The sequence below is a fragment of the Macrobrachium rosenbergii genome, chromosome 4, assembly GCF_040412425.1.
Source record: "Macrobrachium rosenbergii isolate ZJJX-2024 chromosome 4, ASM4041242v1, whole genome shotgun sequence".
Classification (NCBI taxonomy): domain Eukaryota; kingdom Metazoa; phylum Arthropoda; class Malacostraca; order Decapoda; family Palaemonidae; genus Macrobrachium; species Macrobrachium rosenbergii.
Genome location: NC_089744.1, coordinates 1,665,220 through 1,692,500, shown reverse-complemented (window position 1 = coordinate 1,692,500; position 27,281 = coordinate 1,665,220). Strand labels below are relative to the sequence as shown.

Below are 27,281 nucleotides of genomic sequence, written 5' to 3'. Positions count from 1 at the left end.
TCTCAAACATTTTCATATGGAACTGAAAATGTATCAAAGACTTTGCACACACACGAGTATTTTAATAATAATAATAATAATAATAATAATAATAATAATAATAATAATAATAATAAGTACGATGTAATTCACATGCCATTATCATGAACTGGCCCTCTCTCTGTGTGTATGTCTCTCTCTCGTGATGCAATGAGGCGTGGCGAAGGCAAGGTTACTGACCTGCTCTCTTAAATTGGACTAAATGGCCGACCCAGGGAAAGGTCTTTGGTCCAAGATTACGGAGTTTGTAGGAAAGCTTTTGAACGACGCTGAATGTTTCTAAGTTACACTCTAGCTAATTCAAAATAGTTCTTAATGCTTATCATTTGTTAAATGATGCTGAATAATAGCAATTTGTTGAAAAAACTTACATACAAGTCATTTATTGAATAGTTTCTCATGTTCATTGTCCACTGAGCATTTCGAAAATACTTACCACTATCGAAAAATAATTTTCTAATTATTTGTATAATGTCCAATGATAATAATTAAATAATCAACTGATTACGAATACTGAATATAAAGTGAGCTACTTTCAGTTCTAAGCCATCCATCTGTCTATCCAGATTAAGCCAGCCGTGTGTTGGCACAAGCTCTTACTCTTCAGCAGCCCGTAAATTGCTAAGCATCTGTTGACTAATTTTATATACTGCTTTGTTAAACGTAGTTTGATGTTCATAATTTGTCGAATTATGCACAGGTTTTACTCTGCATTATTCTACAAGTGATCATCAAACTCTAGTAACTAAATTCATCTACGAGGGAAATGCTATGTTTGCATACAATGACAATGTACAGATTTTATTTCTGCAATGTAATATACACGCAAGAAGTCCTGCTTGACATGAAGTTCTTTACGGCGATGCAAATCTAAGGCAACCATTCAATCAATGACGCTTTAAGGCGACAGCATGAAAGAGAGAGAAAGAAAAGCTAATTACTATTCCAGTCACTTATTAGAGTCACCTAGTGTTTTAAGTTGAATATAAAGCTATTTTTTCCGTAGACAAACCATTGCTGACTATTATTACAGGGTTGTACTGCTGCTATTATTTCAATGATGCACTGAGTCTATTATTAATCCAGTGCAAAGCTCTAGTTATTATTCAGGAGATGAACTCGTGTTGGTTATTCATCCAGGGAAGTATTATAGTTGCTGTGTAATAGAGTTCATTATGTCATAACTGATGTGCAACTTTGTTATTATCAGAATGGAACTATTAATTATAATGCTGACATGATGGATTTCATTATTATTCCACTGAGGTACTGAAGCTGATTTTGTACCAGTGATACGCTAAAGACCGTTACTATTCCAGTTGTACTTGTAACATATTAAAGCCTGTAAATATTTCAGGGACATACTGAAGTTGGTTATTGCGCCAAAGACATACTACAGTTGATTTGTATTAGAGTGATGTTCCGGAGTTGTTTATCAGGAAAGCACTAATAATTTTCTTTTAGAATCATTATTTGGATGACCCGAGTTCTTCAGTATTCCATTGATATACCACGTCTAATTATTATCCTAGTGACAATACCTTGACATTAGGGCTTACTATCAATCCAGTAATGTAATAGAGTTGGTTGTTATTTCAGTGACAACACAGAATTGGTTATTAGCCTATTCCATCTACGTTCTAGAGCCGGTTATTATTCAAAATCTGGTTACTTTTCAAATGCTGGTTACTATTGCCATGTAATATTTGAGTTGGTAATCGTTCCACTGACATACTAAAGCAGGTTACAATTCGAACTGTAAGAACTTAAGCTGGATTGTTTAAGCTTTTTGGGAATCGAGGGACGTTCACCTTGTCACAAGGCTAAGCACGAAATCCTCTTGTTTTGAAAAGTATTATCCTGAATACGAAACCACTGAATATAGCCACAACATTCCTCTGAGTGAAGCGATTAAGCGATATATTCACAACCAAGATACTGTTTTTAGCGGCATGGTTTATTATAAATAATGAGGAGTACGGGTACAGAGTCATTCACCGACATTTACGACACACTGAATAACATTTTAACGTTTACGGTGCCCATAACGATATGCAGAATCAAGTGATAAAGATTACAATGTTCATTATTATTATTCTGAAATGAGGTTAAAATAAGTCATGTCACTCCAGTTTTAAGATTGAGTGTGTGAAATTTTGGCAATATGGCCCAGCACTAGGGCCGGGGAGACCATTCAGCGTCGGGTCAATGTAATCTAACTGTTTGGATAATGGACTTACATATCGATCATGCCCCGCAGGGGAGTCAGTGCCGTCAGTGCACCTCACGTGGCGCACTGTATGCATTACCAAAGCCCTTAACTGCACCCACTTTTCAGCCCTTAACTTGACCTCCATCTTGCTGTTCAAGCACTTCAACTCGCTCTTTTCAGTCTTCAGCGCTGAATGGCTGAAAGCGCCCCAGTGTTTGGTTTTACAGCCGAAATTTCATAAATCAATCATGTCGAATGTGGTGAATATTAGATACACAGTCCTTAAGATACATTCCATACGATTTATTGAGGAGACATGCTATTAGCCGAATGCACATCCCATGGAAACTGCTTGTATTGAGACCACAAAGAGATAACGTAGATGGCAGTGACTGACTGAAAAAAAAAAGGCATGCACGGGCGACAGTAACCTAACGAATATTAGTGAAGTCAGGATTTGCGTCACGGGAACCATTTTCTCTGGTAAACGACACAAGAGCAAAAACTTCCATTGAGAAAATCGTCTGAAATCGAACGCCGAAAAACCAAGTGATAAGAGTTCATTTGTGTTTGATGATGACAATAGTGCCATTTCCCCCATCAATTTTTCTTCTTCTTGCAGAGTGAAGGAAATAAACCGATCTTAGAGGGAGAAGTGTGATTTCTCTCGAGACAGCGACCAAAGCTCCCGAGAACTGTGAAGTAAAGCGTCTCCAGTGAATTCAATTGAATCTTCCCTTTTCGACAGATAACCTTCTTCAACCTAATTAACCGTACTGGTCCTTTCTCAGCTGATCCTCCTCTCTCCTTGTGCCTTATATTTATCTTATTTACACTTTCTTCGTTACTTTCCTTACATAGGTCGCATCTCCGTTACACTTTTCCAATGACAAAACACACCTGGGGAATATCTGATTACTGAGAGCACATTGCTATACTAACAGATTCAGATTACGCGTACAATTATGCTAATACTGTCCTACACCAGTTACAATTAACTTACAATCTACTTACAACAACTGAACACTGACGTATACTCGACAAAGATTTCTACTCAGTTCACACAACTAATGTGCACAACAAATTATTTCAATCAGTGCATTAGCTTTCAAAACTACATAACTACTTAATAGGTTTCCCGCTCATGGTGTCTACTCTGCCATAATACGCCCACCTCCACCATTCTGTTTTAGAAACCCTATGAAATCCCTCACTCTCCCGAAGAGGAAGAAATGAAATAAAAGAAAAGAAAGAATCTGTATTCCCAAAAAGAAAAAAAAATAGAAGGACAAGAGACTAAAAGAGTTTAAGGAAACCCGTTTAACAAAAAGTGTTCGAGTCTCGAAACAAAAAAAAAAAAAAAAAAAATAAAAAGGAAGAACCAGGAAAAAACCGAAATTCAAGAAAGAAAAAGTTTGATTACAGTCTTCGAGGGATATTCGGAAGATCATTCTACACATCGTCCAGCGCACGCTCTCACCTGATATTTCCCTTCACCCTCGCTCTGGTGACGTCATGTGAAAAGTGGGAGGAGCCAGGATGGGCTGCAAGGGTTCCAAATCTAAGAAGAACGCCTACGCTCGAGTCGCTCAGTACCAGAAAGGTAAGGCAATGATGCACCCGATGAAGGGGGGAACGTTTCGTGTAGGTTTGGACGATCTCCCTAATTTGTTTTATTATCTTAAATGTTTCTTTCGTGTTGTCTCTTATTAGAATGTACAATGTGAGATGCGGAGTGGGTTTATTGTTAAACGAACTAGATAATGAGTGTAATGATATATATATGTATATATATTACATATATATATATGTATATACAGTATATATATACATACATATATATATATGTGTGTACTATATATATATATATATATATATATATATATATATATGTATATATATATATATATATATATATATATATATATATATATATATATATATATATATATATATATATATATATATATATATATATATTACAAATTAAAAACACATGGAATATAACTTTGACTTTTGAGACTCTTAAAGTCAAAGTTATATATATATATATATATATATATATATATATATATATATATATATATATATATATATATATATATATATATATATATATATATATACACACAGTATATGATTATGAAATATTTTCTGTTAAAACAGAATTCCATCTGATAAAAGGAGCCCATAACAACGCTAAAATGTAGAAAGTTAATGCTATATTTCGGAGAACAACTGTCTTCCTCTACAGGCAGATAATGAATGAAATGATATTTACAGAAAAGCGGTATTTATACCAAGAGATCCAGAGGTCAACCGTTACGTCACTCCAGTTGACAATTTCTCCTTTTCTCCTTAATCTTCTTAATCGTTGGCTGGAGGAAGATTTTATCTATATATGTGTCCCAAGCGCCTTTTGACAGGTTTATTGTATTTCTTTGTTTAATCAATGCTGATTCTACCATCTGGCTTTGAACCGACAATTGCTGCTATAAATTATGGGTGACAAATTCCAGTTTATTCTGTGATTATGGTTATTTAACAAAAATTCCCCTCCAATAGTCCCCACAGAATTTTTCAGAAAAGTAAGATTAATTGGCAAAGACAAAAACAGAATTGAACTAAAGGAGAAATTTAAAGTCATTAACCCAAAACTACTTTCCTTTTATGGCCTTCCCAAAACTCATAAAGATAATCTTCTATTCAGACCTATTATCTCAAGTGCTGGAGCTTTCAAAGAAGCACATACACCACTTCACAACATAAAACTTTTAAGCTTAGATGTAGATTCCCTATTCAAAAAAGTACCAGTAGGCTACACGACGTTCTACAATTTTTGAGGGAAAAAAAAATAGCCCCTTATTCAGATAATTTCCCACTAGCCCTAGATAAAGTAATAAAGTTAGCTGAATTATGTGTATCAAACAATGTCTTTTCATTCGGGGAATCATTCTATTAACAAAAATTCGAGTGCAGCATGGGCAGCCCTTCAATTCCTGTTTTAGTCAATCTATACATGGAATATTTTGTAACTATAATAATAAATGCAATAAAATCTATAGATATGCTGTGGATGAGATGTGTAGATGATATCCTAAAATTTTGGGATAATAGATGGGGCATTTTCAACGAATTTCTTTCTAAATTAAATGCATTAGTGCCCAGCATCAAGTTTCAAGTTGAATGGGAAACAGTCAACAAAATTCCTTTTCTTGAAGTTTTAATAATTAGAAACACGGCAGAATACAAATTTACCGTATACAGAACACCAACATTTTCACTTTCATATGTACAACCACTATTTTAGTTAATCCTGACATTTCTATCAAGACTGGCGTAGCCAGCAATTTATTCTTAAGAGCCTTACGGATTTGCTCCCCAGATCTCCTGGAAAAAGATTTTGAACTAATCCGTAAGCAACTATCATCGATAAAGTACCCGACCATATAATTGAGAAAGCAATCCATAAAGTTAACATTATCTTCAACCATCCCCCTCCAAACAAGACTAGAGAGAAGCCCAACAATAAAATCAAAATCCCACACCTGGACAGGATTAAGACGTTGACACAGACACTAGGAAACTCTAACCCTTTAGATTTTACCTACCCAAATACCTTAGCCAAATCCCAGATTAATGTCCAGCAAAAGCCAGTCCCCAAAGACACAGGAGTATGCAAAATCCCTTGCCTCGACTGTGACCAATCCTACATCAGTTTTACAGGTAAATCACTCCCCCAGAGATGAATACAACATAAACGTTCAGTTAGGTATGGCCAACAGAGCTCAGCTATTTTTATCCACATAAATAACCATAATCACAAAATAAACTGGAATATTTATGTATAATTTATAGCAGCAATTGTCGGTTCAAAAGCCAGATGGTAGAATCAGCATTGATTAAACAAAGAAATATGATGAACCTCTCAAAAGAAACTTGGGACTCAGATATTATAGATAAAATCTTCCTCCAACCAACGATTAAGAAGAATCATGAGAAATTGTCAACTGGACTGACGTAATGCTAACCTCTGGACCTCCTGGTATAAATACCGCTTTTCTGTAAATCTCATTTCATTCTTTATCTGCCTGTAGAGGGAGACAGTTGTTCTCCGAAATATAGCATTAACTTTCTACATTTTGGCGCTTTTATGGGCTCCTTTTATTTTATATATATATATATATATATATATATATATATATATATATATATATATATATATATATATATATATATATATATATATATATTTTATCTTATGAGTGGGTTGGTGTTTCTTTGTGTACATCTTTCAACACGAATATGCATTCATATAAAACTAGACAAAAACCTTCAATACGTAAAACAAGCTCCCAAGAAATAAAATATCAATAATAAGTACACTATCATAAAGAAAGTCACGAAGAAACAGTTATCAAATCTTATAAATATAAATGTACAACATTTTGCATAACAGGAGTGAGCTTCATCAAAATAAAAAAAAAAGTTAAAGCAACGGTGCATCATATCTTATAAATATCATTACAACTTTTCTTAACCTTATGCATGAGCATTAACATCCATAAACTACAGAATGACTATATATATATATATATATATATATATATATATATATATATATATATATATATATATATATATATATATATACATACATACATACATATGTATATATAAAACATACATATATATATATATATATATACAGTATGTATGTATGTATTTATACCATATTATGAATGATGTCTCTGTAACCGACCTACAAAGGGATTCAGGGCCGATGAAACGCGGTTTTTCGGCAACATCTTTTTATCAAAGCATCAGATAAAAGTGAAAGTTGGCAAGTGTATATTTTATAACCCTACCTAATTTTTGCAACTATTACTTAGTACCTAAGTTCAACAGTTCTGGTACTTATCAGAATAAAAGTGTGTTTCCTATGCCAGAGCCAACAAAATCGCAGGTAAGGGTTTTGAACACAATAGTGACGTTAAATATGACGTCATGAGGCTCCACCCTCAGTGAAGAGGAGCTTTCATATGGGGAAAAAGTCTCTTCCCTGTGGCTCTGCCCACTTGCTGATGACATATTCACTAACTGATATTAATAAGGCCAAGAGAAAGACAAGGTCTGTTCACTTCCCCCCAAATCCCTCATGTAGGCAGAGCTTTGTCCACCTTATTGCGTCAGCAGGTGAACTGCCGTAATGAGCAGGTGCCTCTAAGATATGTCATCGCCTACGTAGTTACCCCAGGTGGGAGGCGACTCCACCCAATTGGGTAGACCCTTGGGTAGATCTTGTCTCCCTTGGCCTTGGATATTAGTACCCATCCTAGGCTTCAGCGATATCAATGATGGCGAGCAGGATTTGTCATTGTCCCCTTGATTGCATTATCATTCTCAATAATTTTATTATTATTATTTTTTTTGTCTATCACAGTCATCCTATTCGACTGGGTGGTTTTCAGTGTGGGGTTCCAGGTTGCATCCTGCCTCCTTAGGAGTCCATCACTTTTCTCACTCTATGCGCTGTTTCAGGTAGCACACTTTTCTGCATGAGTCCTGGAGCTACTTCAGCATCTAGTCTTTCCAGATTCCTTTTCAGGGATCTTTGGATCATGCCTGGTGTTCTTATGATTATGGGTACAATTTCCACTGGCATATAACATATCCTTCTTATTCTGATTTTCAGGTCGATTTTTCTTTCTTTCTCATCTACTCTGGTGTCCCATGGTATTGCCACATCAGTGAGAGATACTTTCTTCTTGATTCTGTCAATCAACGTTACATCTAGTCTATTGGCATGTATCGCCCTATCTGTTCTGATACCATAGTCCCAGAGGATCTTTGCCTGATCATTTTCTATCATTCCCTCAGGTTGGTGTTCTTACCAGCAAGCTAGCTGGTGTTTCTTGCACAGGCTCCAGTGGAGGGCTTTTGCTACTGCATCATCCCTCTTTTGTATTGGTTCTGTGCAAGTGCCGGACATTCGCTTGCTATGTGGTTTATGGTCTTGTCTTTCATATTGCGCTTCCTGCATATGGGTGAGATGTTATTTCCATCTACTGTTCTTTGGACTTATCTGGTTCTTAGGCCCTGATCTTGTGCTGCTGTTAGCATTCCTTCTGTTTCCTTCTTGAGTTCTCCCCTCTGTAGCCATTGCCATGTTTCATCGCTGGCCAGGTCTTCTGTCTGTCTCATGTACTGCCCGTGCAATAGTTTGTTGTGCCATTCTTCTGTTCTGTTTTTCATTCTCCTGTCTCTGTATTTCTGGGTCTTCGTCTACTTTTATCAGTCCTTCTTCCCATGCACTCCTTAGCCACTCATCTTCACTGTTTTCAGATATTGCCCCAATGCTCTGCTCTCGATGTTGATGCAGTCCTTTATGCTTAGTAGTCCTCTCCCCACTTCCTATCGTATTATGTATGGTCTGTCTGTATTTGCTCTTGGGTGTAGTGCTTGGTATACTGTCATGTGTTTTCTAGTTTTCTGGTCTATGCTGCAGAGTTCAGTCTTCAACCACTCCACTATTCCTGCACTGTATCTGATTGCTGGTAGTGCCCATGTGTTTATGGCTTTCGTCATGTTTCCGGCATTGAGTTTTGACTTGAGTACTGCCTTAAGTCTCTGCACATATTCTTTCCTGATTGTGCCCTTCATCTCTTGGTGTTTTATTTCCTCTCCTTCTATTATTCCCAGGTATTTGTATCCTGTCTCATCTGTGTTTGATGCTATTCCCGTCCGGTAGCTTTATCCCTTCAGTCCTTGTTACTTTGCCTTTTTGTATGTTGACCAAGGCACATTTTTCTATTCCATACTCCATCCTGATGTTCCCAGATACAATCCTACAGTCTGGATTAGGGTATCTATTTCCTTGATGCTCTTACCATACAGCTTGATGTCGTCCATGAACATCAGATGGTCAATTCAGTTGCCTCCTTTCTTGAGTTGGTACCCAGCATCCATTTTCTGCAGTACTTTTGTCATAGGATTCATGGCTACTACAAAGAGTAGTGGGGACAGTGAGTCGCTTGAAAGATCCCTCTCCTGATGTTAACCTCTGCTAGTCTTATCCCAAAGCCTGTAATTTCCCTGTTCCAGCTGTGCACTGTATTTTCAAGGAAGCTGATGGTGTTTTCCTCTGCTCATATATTTTCAGGCATTCTATTAGCCACGTGTGCCGTACCATGTTGAAGGCTTTCTTGTGGTCAATCCATGCCATGCGTAGGTTGGTTCTCCTTCTCTTACTATTCTTCATTACCATTTTGTCCATTAGGAGCTGATCTTTTGTGCCCCTACACTTTCTTCTGCAGCCTTGCTGTTGGTGGGGGATAGTGTTTGTATCCTCAAGGTAGTTGTATAATCTTTCACTGATGATACCTGTTAGTAACTTCCACATTATTGGTAGGCAGGTGATAGGCCTTTGGTTACTTGTTATATTTCCCTTGTTCTTGTCTTTCTGTACTAAGGATGTTCTCCCTGTGGTCATCCATTTGGGCACATGGTGGTTTGTAATACAATGTTGGAGTTGTTTTGCTATTTGTGGGTGTAGGGCCTTGAAGTTTTTGAGCCAGTATGCATGGGCTTCATTGGGACCTGGGGCTTTCCAGTTGGGCATTTGCTTTACTTGGTGTATTATTATTATTATTATTATTATTATTATTATTATTATTATTATTATTATTATTATTATTATTATTTTTGGAGGTTTCATCGCAACTTCCACAGCAGTTGTCAGCTTGGAATTCTTCCAAATTCTTGATACTCGTATTGCTTCTACTTTACAAATAGTTCAGTGTATGTAATTCACCCACATAATGAACAGTAGCTTATTTTTAGATCACTTCTATTCAAACACAAAGACAATCCGTTTTTTTTTTTTCTTACCTCAGTTTTCGACACTATAGCCTTCTATTTGCAGCAAGTCAGGAGCAGTCAAGAAGTAGAATTCAAATCAATGATCTCATTTCCCTCAATTGTTCGTAAAGGTCAATGCCATTGTTTCATTTCGGTTAATGTAACCCACTGCTTTTCTTGTTCTTTTATTTATATATACAGCACCCTAAACAGCGCTCGTATACTCGCTGCAAATAAAAGGTAATGGTAGAAGTCAAGATTTTGATGGCAAGCTATTGTTTACCTACTTAATATCAATCAAATGTAACAAGATTTATACTGATATGCATGAGAAGGAAAATATATTGAAATCAGTTTGAATGTGGAACCTATTGTTACAATCATTGTGGTTTAATAAATATGTTTTAGATGTACAAATAAAATGTATAACACTATACATAATTCATCAACAAAATGTCTTAGTCGTCACTCTCGAGGAAGAGGTCATCATCACAGTTCTTATCGTCGCTTGCGGTGTCAATGATGACTGGTTCCACGCTCTCATGGATATTGTCCAACTTCCAGTATTCCTCAGAATGACGTAATTATCTAACAGCTCCTGCCCACACTTCTGGGGTGGCCAGGTGACTATTACCCACTATAGAAATAATTACCTACTCACGCTATAGTAAAACTTGCCATGGGTCTTCTCGCTTGTATACAAAGTGGCAAGCCATAGCACAAATGCAGTCTTGCAACCACAGCGACAATTCCATAACCTGGGCTAGCCATTATCGAATTTGTTGAAGTCCTAGACTGTGTAGGCATATCCATTCACCACCTACCTGGTGGATGGGTGGAGCCTCATGACGTCATTTTATGTTTACGTCACGAATTGTTTTAGGATCCTTGTCTGTGATTTTCTCGGGTCCGGCATCAGCGACTTCATTTTACTCAATAAATATCAAAACTATTGAACTTAGGCTAGATAATACTTGCACAAATTAGATAGGGTTATAAAATATACACTTGTCAACTTTCACCTTTATCCGAGGCTTTGAGGAAAAGTTGTTGCCAAAAAACCGTGTTTCATCGGTTCTGAATCCCTTAGTAAAATGGTTGAGTATATTAATGTCATTTTTATTATAGTTTCTACGTTTCTGACCAAACAGTTGGATCTAAATAAACTTGTGGCTGATCATAACCACCAACGTTGCTTCCCGAATAAGGTCTAATAATGATAATAATAATAATAATCAAAATAATGAACCAAACAAAAACTTCTTTCAGTTTTCTTCTGAAGATGGAAAGAGAAACCCACAAGATTCCTGTGTATAACTTGTTTACTTGTAAATATTTACATATTACTTTAATCTCGAGTACTTTCAGGTCCTAACTGTGACCCTTTTTCAAGAGATGTGAAGGTAGTCAGGCTGGTTCAAGGCCCAGCAATCTTCTGGAATGTTCTCCCTGTGCTGTCCTGGTTTCCATTCTCTTGAGAGTTGTTAATCTCCTCCTGTTGGTCTGATATCCTGAACTGATGGTCAGTGGGATTAACCCTTGTGGTAAGTGAGTGGTCACCATTGACCCTTCTGACCTGGAGGTCAGGTCTCCTGCCAAACAGACCGATGGTGACCTCTCTTACCACAAGGGTTAACCCCACTGACCATCAGTTCAGGAAATCAGACCGACAGGAGGAGATTAACAACTCTCAAGAGAAAGGAAACCAGGACAGCCATCATATAAATGACAGCAGAGGGAGAAGAAGTTCCAGAAGATTGCTGGGCCTTGAACCAGCCTGACTACCTTCACATCTCTTGAAAAAGGGTCACAGTTAGGACCTGAAAGTACTCGAGATTAAAGTAATATGTAAATATTTACAAGTAAACAAGTTATACACAGGAATCTTGTGGGTTTCTCTTTCAATCATAATAATGATATAATAACTTTGGCTGGTCAGCAATCTAATCTTCCCTAAGCCTCTACTGAACATCGTTTATCACTTTTTTTTTCGGTGGGGGTCGTTTCATTAGGATTTTCTTGCCTTTTACGCCCCCTGTTCGCAAGATAGATTCCCTTCCTTCTACCCCTCCCGCCCCTTTGCGTATAATCCACAGTTACCAACATTACCTATATTCATTTTGATAAATTCTGATCTGTCATAATTTTTCAATTTGTGCTGGAACACCTCATTATGCGTGATCTATTAACCTGCTGTTCAGACAGCTTTGTCTGAGAAAAGACTAACTCGCCTGGCACATTCTTTTTTTTTTTTTAACTGAAAGTCTGAGCGATGTGAAAAGCATCAGATACGAAAGAGGCGACTGGGATCGTTGAAATATCTTTAACAGGAAATATGTTAATCCCAGTGACCAAGACAATACTGGCTGCAGACTGAAGCAGAATGGACACAAAGACAAAAATACAAAGCCGAGACAAATTTTTCATTATCTTATAAAGTCGATAATACGGACAAATAAAGATGTTATTTGTTCCCGAAACATGGGGTAAAAGATGAGCTAATTAGTAAGGAAAAGAAAGTGAAGGAAATTTATATGAATGAAGCCTCGAGAGCACAAGAAGGATATTCATTAATAATAAAAGGCAAGAAGGATATCCTGGTTGCTAGCTGGACGGAAATAATTGTAAGTAAGTGGGATAATCGGTGAAAACAAAGGAGAAGAAAATAAGGCTTAACCTACTCTTTTAAAAGGGAGAAAAATCCTTAGCGAGGCCAGTAAGAAAGCACTGAGAAATAACTGTAAGCTGATGGAGGAATAGGCAGGCAAGTAGATTTAAGGACTTACTGACGAACGTATATTATTATTATTATTCAAAATGTGTAAATATTCATATTAAACAAGGCCAAAACGCCATCGACTTGCAAATAAGATTCCACGGAATATAAATGCCATAAAAAATAGGGAAATATGCGAAACACAACTCATAGGAAAACACTAACCTGACCAACTTGAAACATCCCCAGGCGTTACCAAGTTTGTTTCCAAAACTTCCAACTGAAGTTTCTTTCTTGTAATATAGAAAATCAACCAATACCAATATATAAATAAACTAATAGGCATTATAAGCAAGGAAAACTAATACAATGCCACACAGAGCTTTAAAGTATCAATTTTAGCCTCTCTTGAACTTATGGGCATCAGCATTAATAAGACTGCCATGAAAATCGTTCCACAGTTTTTCACTTAAAGAGAATGGAAGACCTGTGGCGCTGGCACTGTGAACTCACGGAACCTAAGCAACATGTGGGACTGACGCTCTACAAAGCAAGTACCAAGTGCTAGTTCTTTGAAAAAAGGGCACTACAAGCTACCTCGTTGAAATAAGTCCTACAGGAGTACTGTACTTTACGACGGTGACCTAAATCATAATTATCGTTGCTGGAAAATAATGAAACTTGTCCAGATGTGGGTGCAAAGATGTGGCCAACATACAAAACACAGATCTGGGACCCTATGATGATAGTACAAAAGATCTAAAGCATGTGGTATTAATAAAAATATATTGACTAAATAAAAGTAAGAATTCGTGAAAAAATCTTCAAGGCCAGATTGATAAAATAATGCTAATGAACACATCAGAAAGTTTACATGGAATATTCTAAAAGTTTAGACAAGCGAAAAAACGCACGGGGGAGCAAAACGTGACAAAATACAGAAATATTCAAATTCAGTTTCAGACAAGAATACATAAAGACTACCCGATGATGTGAAAGGTAGAGACGTTTTTTCAAGTTCGGACTGGGAATACAATGGCAGAAGAATCAGAGCAACAGGAAACGAATAAATGAATTTTCGCTCTTATGAAATATGAAATTTGATAACCAAACAGGAACTCTGTGCTACTAAAATATAAGTCTGTCTAAAGTGGAAAAGTGTTTAGTTACAAAGTGCCCCCTTTTTTTTAATCAAAAGTTTTTACTGTAGCTAGAATTTGAAACAACTGTTGGACAAATTCTTTAAATACGATTCTTCTTCCAGGTATGCCAGAAAAAAAACTACTTGAAGTAATAACTAAGAATATATAGTTATTAAAGATGTTTCTATTTTTCTAGTTAACCAGCAAAACCCTATTAAAACCCATTTTCCGTATTGGGCATACAAATTTCCTCCAAGGCCGATATAAATGAAATGAACGCTTCAATTCCCAGAATTCTTTCAAGGTAAAGCATAACAATGGCTCATCAGGTATTCATGGAGAGTTAGTAAAGATAGGTTCTGGTTAAACGGGACAATACGAAGGCTTACAGCGTCATAAAGATAATAATGGCATACTTGATATGAGAGATGCAAGTTATCTAAGGTTTCAGAGTACACATCAACGTCGATAAACCTGAGACTAGTAACTTTTTTTTCTCACTCGTCATTATTTCAACAATAAGATGAAATAAAAGTTAGTGTGATATACTGTATACAGGTATCCGCAAGAGGTATACAATTCTCTTTTGTCAATTCCTAAACTATTTATAGCAATACATATCCTTATTTTATAAAGCTATTATCGTACTGTCTGAATACCTTACACGTAGAGAACTGAATTTCGAAAGGCCAGTAATTACGAAAGAAAACAAGTCTGAGATTGCAACAAAGGAAGGCCATGAAAGTTTATTTAGGACATTAAACAGATGCTTTAAAAAAAAAAAAAGTAACGACTCCGTTAAATAATTACTTAACCAAAGATGAAAATCACTGTTGACTTTGCAGGTATATTAGTTCAGATACATAACCATAATAAACATCTAACTGTATGAAAAAAAAAAAAAAAAAAAAACTTTTCAACATCATATTTTTCGGTACTTTGATTACACAGAAATAAAACAACTTTTCATTACAAATGTTAATCAAAATTTGTTAAAAGGAGATGCCTTTGAAATAAATGAGAAAATATTCATTATGACATTGATAAAACAGTCTATGACATTCGTATTTGGAAACTGACAGAAGCAAATCAATGTTGAAAAAATAAGATTATTTGAATTCTGACGCTAATGTAAACAGCTACATTTTGAAAGGAAAGAAAACTGTATTATGATATTACATAACAGCTTTCTTCTAATGCAATTAATATCTGTATGCTAAAGTCTGTATGAAAAAACAGCTATAAAATTAATGACAACTGACAACTGTGACAATTCAAAATTCACTTCAAACGTGAGAGAGATCAGCATCACTTTGAAATGTAACGGGAATGGCTTCGTTCCTGAACTGTGCTTCAGAGAGAGAGAGAGAGAGAGAGAGAGAGAGAGAGAGAGAGAGAGAGAGAGTCACTTTTGAAAAGAAGAAAGATTGACCCTGGTCTTAGTGAGCAACGGTTAGATTGAATGCTAATAGGCAAAGGCTCTTGGTACACTATGAGTCACCTTATCAAGTTTCCAAGCGGCAGAATGTCAACGAAATACGAGACATCATTTGTGCTGGAAGGAGAAAAAAAAGGGGGGAGAGAGAGAGAGAGAGAGAGAGAGAGAGAGAGAGCGCCCACTTCTTCCCAGTCGAATGACACAACATGAATCTTATGGCAATCCTCTGTTGGGAGGAAATTTAATAAAATTATTGTTTTATGGTAATTCGGTTATCTTGAGAAAAAAAAATGTACAGGAAAAAATAATCAATAACCAAGAATCATTTTAACTATGATAATTCCTGGTTATTAAATTGATAATTTCAGCGAGACAAAAACTAAACATAAACGTATTTGCTGACAATCAAATGCGTGTATCGAAAAGCATCTTAAAAAATGTACATAAATGTTGCAGAACTAAAATCTCAATATACCACTAACATTAGCACTACAGAGCCTTCACCCAGACAAGACTGCGTAGAATAATCAAACCGATAACATAAATACAAATAAAACTAGAAAAGGCCTGATTTAAACAAAAACAGGTCTTTCCTTTACATCTCAGAAAGAAGCTGTATCACCTGGTCCCTCTGAAACATTAAAAGCACAGAAAACAAATAAAAAAAAAATTCGTTATGAAAGCAATCAATACGACAGTATCTTGCGGATTTTAGCGCAGGCCCAGAAACACTTCATATACACATATATATATATATATATATATATAATTTTGCTGGACGTCTAATTGTCACCTCAGAGAGAGAGAGAGAGAGAGAGAGAGAGAGAGAGAGAGAGAGTAGAGCAGGCGTTTCTATCTTAAAAACGACAGAGAGTAATAAAACGATGATGGCGCATTAAAGAAGTCTCGATCACTCTTTCGTCATTTCCGGGTAACATTCCTTCTCCAGTTAGAAAAGAAAATAAAAGATGAATAAGATGTACGTAAACAAAAGGTGGAAGGATGGAACGTAAGGAAAAGGACGGATCAAGACAAGACGGGGGGGTTAGGGGAATAGAGAGATCCTCCCCTTCTCTTTGGACCTTACTCGAGGGGGCACACTTAACTAAATGCTGAGGTCGACCGAAAGCTATATCACCAGGCTCAGCAAGTTAAACAGAAAGACTTCTTTTTTTTTTTTCTTGGTGAAGCTCCTCGTGAGCCCTTGATAAGGGCAAAGAACGTACCAGTTGTTTCCAGAGGACGAACTTAGCCATCATGATGTTAATGCTACTTGCAAGGTGTAAGGTAATTAATTACAAGACAGCAATAATAATAATAATAATAATAATAATAAGGGAAAGGACAGGACAGTGTTTTAGATACTCAAATATTCTGAGAATAAAAATAATTAAATTCGAATTGTACTTCGACATTAGTACATCGAACAAGTAATAAAAAAAATAGAAAATAAGGCTATATGAACTATGAATGACTTCATTTGTTGTCAACAACCCTGAAATAAATTCTTTGGCTATTAAGGACATGACGAAACACCGGCTACGAATTTCACCAAAACTAGTCAAGTAAATCTTGGTATCGTGGAGTACTTGCTCTAAATTTGGCTCAAATCCGCGGAGAGTGTTTCGGGAACTATTGTTTGCAGACAAACAAAAACAAACAAAAGAACACAGGAGAACGATAACAATGCGACTGTATCATTTAATGAACTAAACAGAGCGGTCTTTTGCAATACACTGTCCAGTTCGCGCAAACAACTCTAAAACCAAGGTAAAGCAGCGCAAATGAAGGTTAGAGAGATTTGATATCACCAAAGCACTACGCTAGTCGTAGGGAACAGATGGAATTATATCAGAAACAAGAAAAAGAAAAGACCAAAATATAAAACAGTCACTTTTAACCGATATTTACCCTACATCACCAAATCTGTTGGACTCTCACCCGTTTTGGATCAGCATTCACCTCATATTAAATCTCCTATGACCACTTTTTTTAATACATCATAAATCCATGAAGCAGCCCCATACCCTATCGCTGTTTTCATTACATTTCGTAAAATCTGCTGGACTTTCAGGTATTTGGATTATCTGAATGAACCATGGAATCATCAGACGGTCAAACTTGTCCTATTGTCTTACATCATACAATCCGTTAGACCGCCACTTTCTTTGGACCATACTTTGCCCAAACTCATAAAATTGGAAGAAAGGTCACTTGCTTCATCAGCCTTCTTTTCCTCATAACCTATAATCAGTTAAAAGAATAAGATTCCTCTAACAAGTCTTTTTCCCTTGTCATAAAATCTGTTGAACTGTCACTTGTTTCCTGGTCCCTATTTGAAAATAGCCCCCAAAACTGTCGAAAAGTCACTGGTCTTATGATCCTTATTTGTACCATATCTTGAAATCGATTGACCTGGCACTTGCTATATTACCTTTTCCACATACTTAGGAAAGCAAGGTGAACTGACTTTTGGACTCTCAATTTTTTTCGGTGCCATAAAATGCATTCCTAATTTTTCATTAAAAAGAAAAAAAAATATTTTAGTAGTCTTTCGTCTCTGATTAAATATATACTATACATCAGATATCTTCCTTTTCCAAATCCTCAAGCTAAAAGGTCTACTGTATATAATCAGCAGAAGAGCTCTGTGAAGTTACGTAACGTCCTGATCTATATACAACGATGTCTGACTTTCTACGTTCATTTAACACTCACTTACATGTGTACAACACATGAATTTTTCACTGTAAGCATTCATTACAATGCAAATTAAATTTAAGCTAATACATACAGTGACCTACGATTTAAATTCCATTGCCATGATAGAAAACACTTTCAAGTATAAAGAGGTAACGGTAAATTTTGTCGAAACAGAAAATCACCATTCATAGTCAACATGTACGTCGAAACTATACTAAATAATAATCAATATTAAAAATCGTCAATTTTGTTAAACAAGGAAGCATTTATAAGAAATACTGTAATTAAAAACTACGCCATTCTTAAACACTCCAGTTTTAAACGACATGGAAGATCCTCACCTTCCTTCATGGGACGCAAAATAACATGAGAACAGCTTTGAACATGGCGGCAGAAAAAGTAAGTATATCTTAGTTTAACCAGACCACTGAGCCGATTAACAGCTCTCCTAGGGCTGGCCCGAAGGATGAGATTTATTTTTACGTGACTAAGAACCAACTGGTTACCTAGCAACGGGACCTACAGCTTAATGTGGAATCCGAACCACATTATGACGAGAAATGAATTTTCTATCACCGAAATAAATTCCTCTAATTCTTCATTGGCTGCTCGGAGAGTCGAACGCTGCGCGCTGGGCCAACAGCGTGCCAGCCGAAAGCTCTACCACCCCTCCAATGAAGAACTCTGTCGACGTGGAGAAGGGGACAAAACCCTTAATTTACACAGAACATACCCCAAAGGCCAAGCGCTGGGACGCATGAGGTCATTCAGCGCCGAAACAGAAATTGACAGTAAACAGGTGTAACGGGAGGAAAGCCCCGCAGCTGCACTGTGAATTAATTGTGAGGAGATGGTGGAAAGTAAGGCGGAAGAAAGAAAATATGAACTCAGGCACAGTAAATGGAATGAAAGGGGTTGTGGCTAGGGGCCGAAGGGATGCTGCAAAGAATCTTGAGTAATGCCTACAGTGGTCCGCGTGCAGTGATGGCACTAACCCCTACGGAAAAACCCTCAGTTATAAACTGTTACGGGCTGCCCAAGAGCAAGAGCCAGTGCTGGTAAAAGGCCAGTTTAAACTAGAAAAAGTTAAGTGTTAACAACAGGTTTTAACCATCTCCCCCCCCCACCTCCCTTTTGAAGCTTAATACCCTCCACCTAATGACTCTATTCGCCCCAATTATAATCGAAGGCTCACCAGTCCGTGATTTGCGGAGCATTCGTGACGTCATACATGGCTCCTGGCTATGATTGGTCGGCTTTGTTTTCCTACTCCTTGTGCTTTCCAATCTCATAAGATTGAAATCTCTTGTACTGACAAGAGATTAATCATACGATATCTCATTTCAATTAAGGGCCGGCGATATCAAGCCGGGGAGGCAGAACGTCGGATATGGATTTTGGAACCTTCATTTTCTAACGGAAAATTGGGTATGTTTTACGTGCGCCCTGAATGCCTGAGTGTCAGGCGGCCGTGCACACACACACACACACACACACACACACACACACACACACACACACACACACACGCACGCACACACTGCAAAACTGATTCTTAATGGAATACAGGAAAAAAAACCTGACATCACCAATTAATAAGTGGGAATAAAAGACTTTTCTCAAAAGACACTAGCCTTCATTTTGTTCAGGTTTTCTTCTATTAAAAAATTAATTTAAATTTTGTCATTATTTAGAGTACATATACTCCAGGGCACCAAGATATAATCCACGAGGGAATCTGTCACTATGGCACCTTTCCTGAATGATCTGATCTGAAACTCCAAGTGTATACCTCTTCCCCCAACTTATCGGATTCTAGACTTTTGAAGTACTTCTCCGATTCACTCCAAGGCAACAAATGTTTCTGGTGATAGAAATTCATTTCTCGTCATGATGTGGTTCGGATTCCACAATAAGCTGTAGGTCCCGTTGCTAGGTAACCAGTAGGTTCTTAGCCACGTAAAAATAAGTCTAATCCTTCGGGTTAAACTAAGATATACTTAACTTTTGTTCGACTTCTAAAGGTGAACTTTGAGAGTTTTCAGAGTGTTATGATACGTTTCCCGTAATGCTTCTGCGAGGGAGTTGCCAATCTCTGATATAAGAGAAATGAAATCGCCTAATGTAGCTAATTTGGATAGAGATGAATAAAAAAAAAAAACAGTGCGGTTTTTAATACCCGAAAAGCACGTCTTAAATACCCGTGTCTTTTTAGCGTATGGTTAGAAATATACAAATATATATACATATATATATATATATATATATATATATATATATATATATATATATATATATATATATATATATATATATATATATATATATATATATATATATATATATATATATATATATGTGAAAGACTATTACACAAGTGGACCTGAACAGTCACTGAATGAAACAGAAGATCCATGTCCTAAGATTCCTATAAGAAAAGAAAAGGAAGCCGATTATTTATTTAAAACATCTAATAAAACCCTAAAATGCATAAAACTAAGGAACAGTCTTCCCCGTGAATAGAATGGATAGAACAGTGTTTCTCAAACATTTTTTTTTTTACCTCAGGCCGCACCTATGAAATAATCAGAACTCTGGGGCGCATCTTTGATTTTGATATGGAAAAATGAGTCATGAAATCTGAAAATAGGAAAATGATAAAGTACCTGAAATAACCATTTATTCTTTAGACATGTTTTACGTTTAAGTATCCTAATGTGAAACATGTGCTTGATGAGATTTCGCAATTTTCTGAATGTTTGGCCTTATATGTGATGGACATGCTCTCATCTCTTCATCAATGCATTGAATAATTGATCTATTTTTACATTTAATGTTAGTTAGTACAGAAATTCCTTGTTCACAGAGATACGATGTGGAAAACTGCAATAATACAGTCAAAGCTTTCCTAGCTACTGAAGGGTATTCTTCTTTGGTTGAAATCCAAAACTAATCGATGGGCACCTCCTTACGATTGTCTTGAAGCCACGATCAGTAGATATGGTCGTCAGCTCCTCATCTTCTGTTAACGAAAAGCCAACGTCATCAGTTGAAATGTCAATGATAGGGTTATTGACAGGGTTGCGAATCCAATCGTATTGCTCGGTGTTTACTGATGGAAAGTAATGGTTCAAATTACCTTCCCGAATTAAACTGCCTGAATGACCTTCTCTAACCAAAGGAAACATTTCCACACATCCTAAACTAGCTTTTCTTTTCCAGACTGCTAGTGTTTTTCTGGAATGCTTTTATTTTGTCGGTAGATGAGAGAAGGTTTTCATTTCCATTTTGCCTGGACACGTTCAGACTATTCAAATGTTGACACATATCGGTCAGATATCTCAATTTTTGAAGTCCAAAACTCACATTTCAGAAGTTCACAAAATTTACTTTTTATTTTCTTTCTCAAAAAATGCCAATAGTTCTTGAAGAAGTTCAGGCACACGGCAGAGTGCTTTACCTCTGCATAACCACCTCACTTGTGATTGCAGAAGTAAGTGTGTGTGTTGTGAATCCATGTCTTCAAAAAGTAGCTCAAATATATGAACTTTTACTGGTCTAGTCTCAATGACATTCACCATTACGACAACTTGATCAAAAACTTCTTTCAATTTAGTACCAAGTGTTTTTGCCATCAGGGCCTCTCTATGCAAGAAACAGTTGTTATAAGGTTGGGATGGTGTTGCTTTATAAACGATGCAAGCCCTTTAATAGAACCATTCATCGATGGAAGGTCCATCACTACAAACCCGACACACACATCTCCCAGAATACGCCTCTGAACAGTATCATTTGATAATAGAATTTTACTTATTTGTTTTTCTGCATCGTCTCCTAAAATAGTCTTAACCGTCTTTTTACAAGCGGGCAAACTAACAGATTCAGCAAGAGTGTGAGACTTCATTTCTACGGCTATTGTTTCCGATATTTCATAAGAAGCAATTTGAGCTTACTCAGACACCCTTGTTCTGCTTTTGAAAGCAATTACTTGCTTGCCACACACAAGGGCTGAGGCTGATTTTCGTCTCCAACCCACGTCAAGCCCAAGATCTGAAGTCTTTAGATCTTGGTGAAGCCATAACTTACATAACTCTTGTCGTATCTGCGACTGGGTCTACTCTTATTCTTCTTCGCCGAACGCTTCATGTGTGGGTATATATATATATATATATATATATATATATATATATATATATATATATATATATATATATATATATATATATATATATATATAAACCAAGAATTATAATTCACTGAGTGTCTTGAACGAGAACCTTGAAAAGTAATGTAGCAGCACTTGGGTATCGACTCTACTGACTGACCACAATCGCGGAAGACCTCGCATTTATAGGTCCCACAAATTATAAACCCCTTTGATCTGTCATTCACCATATGGTGAAGTTATTAACCTGGTTTATATGTCACTAACCTGGAATACTATATTTTGGTTTTAGTCCTACTTATTTCTATTACCAAATGACCTCAGGGGAAATTTGGTATTAACTTTGTCCTTTTCATTTACCATATGGTGAAGTCATTAACCTGGATCGAGTAGGCTTAAGAAAAAAAAATTACCTTTAACGGTTGTCATTTTCGGCTAACATTTCAAAAGCAGATTAAGCAAGATATGGAATATAGAGAATTATCTCTATTTTTTTTCGAGAGAGAGGTCAGTAATGAACGATTTAAATCCCCAAGGACAGGAAAAGGGAAAGGGTAATCTATTGCTTCTTAAAAATTAAGCCATTAAGGAATTTACCTTTCGGTTCAAAATGTTAAGTGGCGAAGACTTGACTCAGACTTGGAAACCACATACCTGATGCCTCTATTAAGAAGGTCTGAAAGGTGAGGGTAGGAAGTCAGATGGAAGAAAGAGAATATGAACGGAGGTACAGTAAAAGGAATGAAAGAGGTTACAGCTGAGGGCCGAAGGGCCGCTGCAAAGACCCTTAAAGTAATGCTTACAGTGCACCACATGAGGTGCATTGACAGCACTACTCCTCTGCAGTTCTTTTGGCGTCAGTCTTGAGCATGCAGCAACCACGAGCAATTAAAAAAATGCTTCCAACCAAATCAAAGTGATCGAAGCCAATCCTAATCATGGATTGGTTTTATCAGGATAAAAGAAAGGAAGATTACAAAGCGCCGAAAATTCGTAAAACCCCTTCATCTTTCTCAATATCTTTATTTTACATCAATCCATTGACACAAGCACGTGGCAGGCAAGAGAAAGACGAGTCTGGACATAAACCGTTCAAACACGTCGTGTAAAATCTAACATATGGGAGTTACTACATTTAATACAATGAAATATCCGGTTTGTAATTTTACAGTTGGCGTAAACGGGATTTATTTTCGTGGCGCTATATTTGACTTGGTGTTTATAAAAAGTGATGGGGTGAAATGATGAAAACATTTTTAATATAGCTACCTAGAAAAAATTGAAGTAATTGGGCGGGAGTTCTGAAAGTTAATGTATAAAATGAATCATTTTCAAATGAATTTCCTGAAAGTTGGGCTGATGTTTAAAACTTAAGGTGGTAATTCTGAAAGCTGTTGTGTAAACATTTGCGTGGACATTCTGAAAGTTCATGAATTTAAACGAAAAAAAAAAAAAGAATTTGAAAGCCGATGAAGAAAAATTTAAGCGAAAATCCTGAAAATCAAGGTGTGGGCCACAGAAGTGAGAATTCGGAAATTTTACATACAATACAATTTTTCAGTTGAGATCTCTAAGAAGTGAATTATAGAACACAATTCCGACGTAATTAATGGCAGTTAATGCGTATGACTTATTAATTTCATGAAGGGACTTTGAAAGGTCTTGTGTAAAGCGAAAAGAATTACGATTCCGGTGGACCATTCATCATTTTTCCGTGTGAAAACTTTCACGTAGGATTTTTCTGGATTGGCTTGTTAGAGACAGATTTAACTTCGAAAGCCCATGTAAAATTATTAACATGCCCGAGAGACAGAGCATTCATGTTGGTCAGAGCACGAGGTTGACATGAAAGAGGAAACTTGACCTTCCTCAGCTCTCCTCCACATTTCGCATTACAGCTGTTCATGACATCTCGCTGTTTCCTGCTCAGCTTGTTGTGAAAATATTTCACGGGCGATTCTATAGCGACTTCTGGCTGAATACAGAACGACTGCTTACTTTATTAACACCTCAAACAGGAAGTGTGCGGAGAGAGGGTAGGAAACCATAAAAACACTCTCACTCATGTAATCAAGAAGTAAATTAAAAATCTGCACGCCCCTTACACCCATGACATTCAACTCCAGAAGTCCCTAAATTAGAGATCTTGTTTTTTATAAAGTTTGTTAATGTGCCTGGTGATATTTTGACAGAAAAGGTAATTTGTGAGAATTTAAGGGGTAGCCTTGTGTTTGTGAATGTATGTATGTGTAAGTATGTATATATATGTATTATATATATATATATATATATATATATATATATATATATATATATATATATATATATACATATATATATATATATATTTATATACATACGCACACATACATACATATATACATTATATACATATGTGTGTGTACATTTATTTATAGAAAAATTGAATGCAATCATAAATCTTACAAAAAAGTGTCAACAGCCTGCGATCATCTGAAAAAAAAAAGCCATAACAATTCTATTTCCCGAAATATGAGACCAGGATTTAATGTAGGCGTCACATAAAACTGCTTTGTTGAATATTTTTGATACGGGGTTTTTAAACGTTTTACACATGGGTAAGTGCAGCAATTGCACTTGACAGCAATGAAAACTGAACTCTGAGTTCATTTCTGAACAATAAAAAATGAAGACTGGGAGACTGTAAAGGACAGTGTCTTCTTACTAATTCATCTTTTAATTGAGAGAGAGAGAGAGAGAGAGAGAGAGAGAGAGAGAGAGAGAGAGAGAGAGAGAGAGAGAGAGAGAGAGAATGTTAAAACGTGCAGACTTTGTTCATACAACCCTCTTTACTCTACACACTTTAACCACTTGTCATGGACACACACGGACGCACATGCACACACACACACAAAGACCAGGCTTATTTTTAATTTGGAGTCTTCTACACAACGGCCAAAGTCTTGAATTTTTCATACATAATAAGAAAAACAAAATAAAAGTGAATAAAAAGTATTCAACTTAATCGAAAATAACAACAGAGGAAGGGAAGCACTTTAATAATTTAATGAAAGGTGAATTTGCACAATGGCCAAGAGATCAACTGTCAACTGGATACGTTAAACCTTGCGGGCTACAAAAATCCTGTTTTTTTAATGCTTCATCTATCTCTCTCTCTCTTTTTATGCCATGACGCTTCTATACATAATTTTAACCTTGAAAAAGTTAAGTATATCTTAGTTACTTCTGTTTGGAATTGGGATTGGAACTTTGTTTGGAGCCCAAATAAGAATTGGAACATTCAGACCGTCCCGTTCTCAAAGCTCATGGTATCAATCTTTCAATGCAAAGCCCTAAAGTCACGAAATAAAAAGAGTCAGGTTAAAATCCACGTCCGTGTAAGACACAGAACGAATCCTGTGGGGGGGAAAAATTTATCGGAGGAAGAAAGGACCCTTTAACTTACTAGGGTCATTGAGGAAATGTAATTTCCTATTCTAAAGTTCTTTTACAAAGGGTTTCCCCTTGACTGTCTAGCTATGGACATTAGACAAGAAAAACCAGACAGTAATCCACTGCAGTGTTATGGCTTCAACCACTGAAAACTCAGTTTCTGGCATCTTCATGAGAGCAGTGTTGCAGATCTGGCCTGCTGCGACTTCCCGTGTAAAATGGCTTAATCTCTCTCTCTCTCTCTCTCTCTCTCTCTCTCTCTCTCTCTCTGACAGATGCATCTATAAAGATTGTGACAGAATGTTAAACCATAACAAATAACTAGATTGCGACCATACATAAATCAGTAGTAGAATGTTAAACCATAACAAATAACTAGATTCTCTCTCGACCATACATCAAATCAAAGTGAAAGTAAAAGTTTTGAAAATGCGACGAAAAGTTCATCATTAGCACAGAAGGGCTCAATCTCCTCTCTCTCTCTCTCTCTCTCTCTCTCTCTCTTTTTCTCTGTCTCCCGCCTTCCATTTGTCTATTTGCTTCCCTTCTCTCCTTTTGAAACGTCCCCTTCAGGGCAACCGATATCATTACCCAATTTGCCAAATAACTTTCTCCCTCTGCATTGACCTCACAGACTGACCGAGTCATTTTCATTCATTCACTCTAAAGAGCAAAAGTAATGTGAGAGTCGCTGCTTGAGCCCAGACTTTCACAGTTAAAAGAAGCCATTCCGTAAGGTCCCATCCATCTTCTTAATTAAATATATTTTTTTTTCTCTCATTCAAAAGTTTCCTAAGCTGTGTACAATTTCGTGGTAGCGTTGTTTCAGATTGGTAACTTTAGGTCAAATGATTCAGATGGTATAGAGAGGATCAGAACATTATCGATTTCTTCCTCCAGTATCGCATGGAAAAAAAAGTTAAGAAATAGCAAAAGAATCTTATGTCCAAAAGTGAATCATATCTAAGATTTGAGCTTTGGAATGGGGAAAAGAAATTAAAATAAATTTGAAAGGTTTTTACAGAGAACGTTAACACACCCCACTGAGTTCAACCTCTTACAAAACTCATGCTACCTCTCAAGGTTGATTCAGCAACAGATCTGATATTAGAATTCACACCCTGTTAGAAGTAAAAGAGCATGTTTTCTATGGTACGGCAGCCGAGAGAGAGAGAGAGAGAGAGAGAGAGAGAGAGAGAGAGAGAGAGAGAGAGAGCATGTCTGGATTTTTGGAGTTTTTTCTTATCTGTTTATACTAAACGGATTTATAGTTGAGTACTATAAACATCTGTATGAGTATTTTAGAAGCCTTCAACTTTTGGACAACTATTTGGTCACAACAAAAGTCATGTGGATTAAACAGTGATTCCTAAATATTTACAACAAAGACCAAAATGGCACGCTCATCTGCTACTGTTAATGGAAATCCCTGGACTTGGTAAATACGCAAACAACTATATACTCCACTATTCCTCGATATCTAAATGAATTCGGATGCCATAAAGATATTTATCGTCATCAAAACTGGTAAACGTCTTTGACAACTGGAAATAAAATAAAAAAAAAAATAAAAA

General features: G+C 36.5%; 2 protein-coding genes across 3 annotated transcripts in view; one reads left to right on the top strand and one right to left on the bottom strand.

Moving 5' to 3' along the window:
- The window catches only part of LOC136829425 (uncharacterized), a 268,725-nt gene that overhangs the window by 80,746 nt on the left and 160,698 nt on the right, over window positions 1-27,281 (bottom strand). The gene's annotated exons all lie outside the window — the stretch shown is intronic.
- Window positions 1-27,281, top strand: part of LOC136829424 (uncharacterized) — a 149,799-nt gene that overhangs the window by 23,493 nt on the left and 99,025 nt on the right. For both annotated transcript variants that reach the window (XM_067088009.1, XM_067087998.1), the window contains exon 2: window positions 2,874-3,854. In XM_067088009.1, the coding sequence (XP_066944110.1) occupies window positions 3,791-3,854 (64 nt within the window). In that variant the 5' untranslated portion in view covers window positions 2,874-3,790. The remainder of the gene's footprint in view (window positions 1-2,873; window positions 3,855-27,281) is intronic.